General features: G+C 39.0%; 1 protein-coding gene across 1 annotated transcript; it reads right to left on the reverse strand.

The window, feature by feature from the left end:
• Positions 1–532: 532 nt before the first annotated feature.
• LOC108530790 (uncharacterized protein C8orf59 homolog) lies at positions 533–945 on the reverse strand. Its single transcript, XM_017873830.1, has one exon. The coding sequence runs from the start codon at positions 891–893 to the stop codon at positions 591–593; it is 303 nt and encodes a 100-aa protein (XP_017729319.1). The 5' UTR covers positions 894–945; the 3' UTR covers positions 533–590.
• Between the last annotated feature and the right edge of the window lie 775 nt (positions 946–1,720).

Consider the following 1,720-nt stretch of genomic DNA (forward strand, 5'->3'; position numbering starts at 1 on the left):
GGCAAGCCCTTTTAAAGCCTCTGCTTAGAGGTGGCTTACATCATGTCTGCCACAATTCCATTCAGCAAAGCCAGTCACGTGGCCAAGCTCAGCATTGAAGTAGGAGGGAGCAGAAGTCTATTCCTTCCTCAGAGGAGGGGAGGAGGGAAGAGTGAACACTTGAGAACAGTATTTGCTAAATAATGCCACCCACATCCCCTAAACTTCAGGAAATCTGGGGAAGTTCACTGGCATGCATGCACGTGCACTGCCTTGTATTAGGATTTTTATTTTATTTGTTTATTTACTAATAGAATAGGGGAAAGTATGAGTTGCAAATCAGGTTGCCACAGAGTGAATTCAGATGACACAACACTGAGCTCATTAAGTAGGAATCCGAAGCCAGGTGACCTTGAAAATGGAAGTTTCACCACACTCACCCTATATTTGCAGAAACTGTATGTGTGTGTGTGTGTGTGTTTTGCACAGTTAAACCTTCAAAATCCAAAGACTGAGCATTCAAATCAATCCTTTTTCTTTTCTTTTTTTTTTTTTGTATAAAACATTTAATTTATTGGTCTTTGTGGAGAGTTTGATGCATCGCCACTATATTACAACAGAGCCATTAATTTTGTAGCTTCATCAACATTAACTGGTTTGCTTTCATGACGCTGCTGAGGAATCAATTCTTTCTGCAGAGGTTCAACTGAAGGGCCTTTTGAGAAATGTGCAAGTTCCTTTTGTACATTTACAAAAGCTTTATTTACTCTGTTAACTTTTTCATCATTCATAATGTTTATCTTCTTAAGATTAGTGGTAACTGGTTTTGCTTTGTTTTTAGCCTTAAAGTTTTTTTGGCTGGCTATGTGAAATACATTCCTGGACTTTGGCCCTCTTAATTTGTTCTTGCCCATTGTCAGAAATTTAATACTTGCATGCAGCTTCCTAAGCTCCAGGAGACACCATCTCTCCTTTTTCTTTTTTAAGGGCTGAGAGACCATAGTTTACATCTGGACTACATGTAAGCTTTGAGACCAGTAAAATTATTCACTCTGGTTCTGCTTGTCGAAAACCAATTCATATTCTTGAGTCCATCTCATGTTATACCACCATTTTTTCCCCCTGAATAGAAATCACTTGATTGGCTCTCCGAGACTCACTCAAGCCCTTGGATGAGTCAGTCTCCCATCCAGCCTTTTAGTGTCACCTCTGTTTTCACTGAGATATCCGGCAAAGAAAAGGGAGAGACTTCTTTTACCAAGGGCTGTGAACCATTGAATTTGAGAGTTCAGCTCCTGTTTTTTCTTACCTTTTTTTCTACAGGCTCAATTAGGAGACTCAAAAACCAAAACAAAAGCAAAACCCCAAGGCTCATTGTTTGTCTCAGTTTTGCACCAGCTTTCTGCTACCTCCTGAGCCCAGATCTTTTCAAATCTTTTTTATATTTGAAGATTTGCAGTCTGTTACTTTTTAATAAGTGCAGCATCCACACAGTCATTTTTAGACAACTCACCCACCCCAACCATTTCTTTTCCTCATACAGAAGCTTATTTTCAGTTTGCTTTCTTTTTTACTTAATGCAGAAGAATCCTTTGCCTGAACTGATAAAGAAGAAAAAGAAAGTGCCAGTATTCTTTTGCTTCACAATACGGCAGGAATGAGGAGGAGGCAAAGTATATCTTTTAAGGAAGGAAAAGATGAGGTTAAAGGAAATGGATGGATCCATTGAATTTGATGATGT

This window comes from Rhinopithecus bieti, unplaced genomic scaffold (assembly GCF_001698545.2).
Source record: "Rhinopithecus bieti isolate Rb0 unplaced genomic scaffold, ASM169854v2 scaffold_6782, whole genome shotgun sequence".
Lineage (NCBI taxonomy): Eukaryota > Metazoa > Chordata > Mammalia > Primates > Cercopithecidae > Rhinopithecus > Rhinopithecus bieti.

What these genes read in the sequence shown, in the direction of transcription:
- LOC108530790 (XM_017873830.1), bottom strand. Translation starts at nt 893, where the DNA reads ATGGGCAAGAACAAATTAAGAGGGCCAAAGTCCAGGAATGTATTTCAC.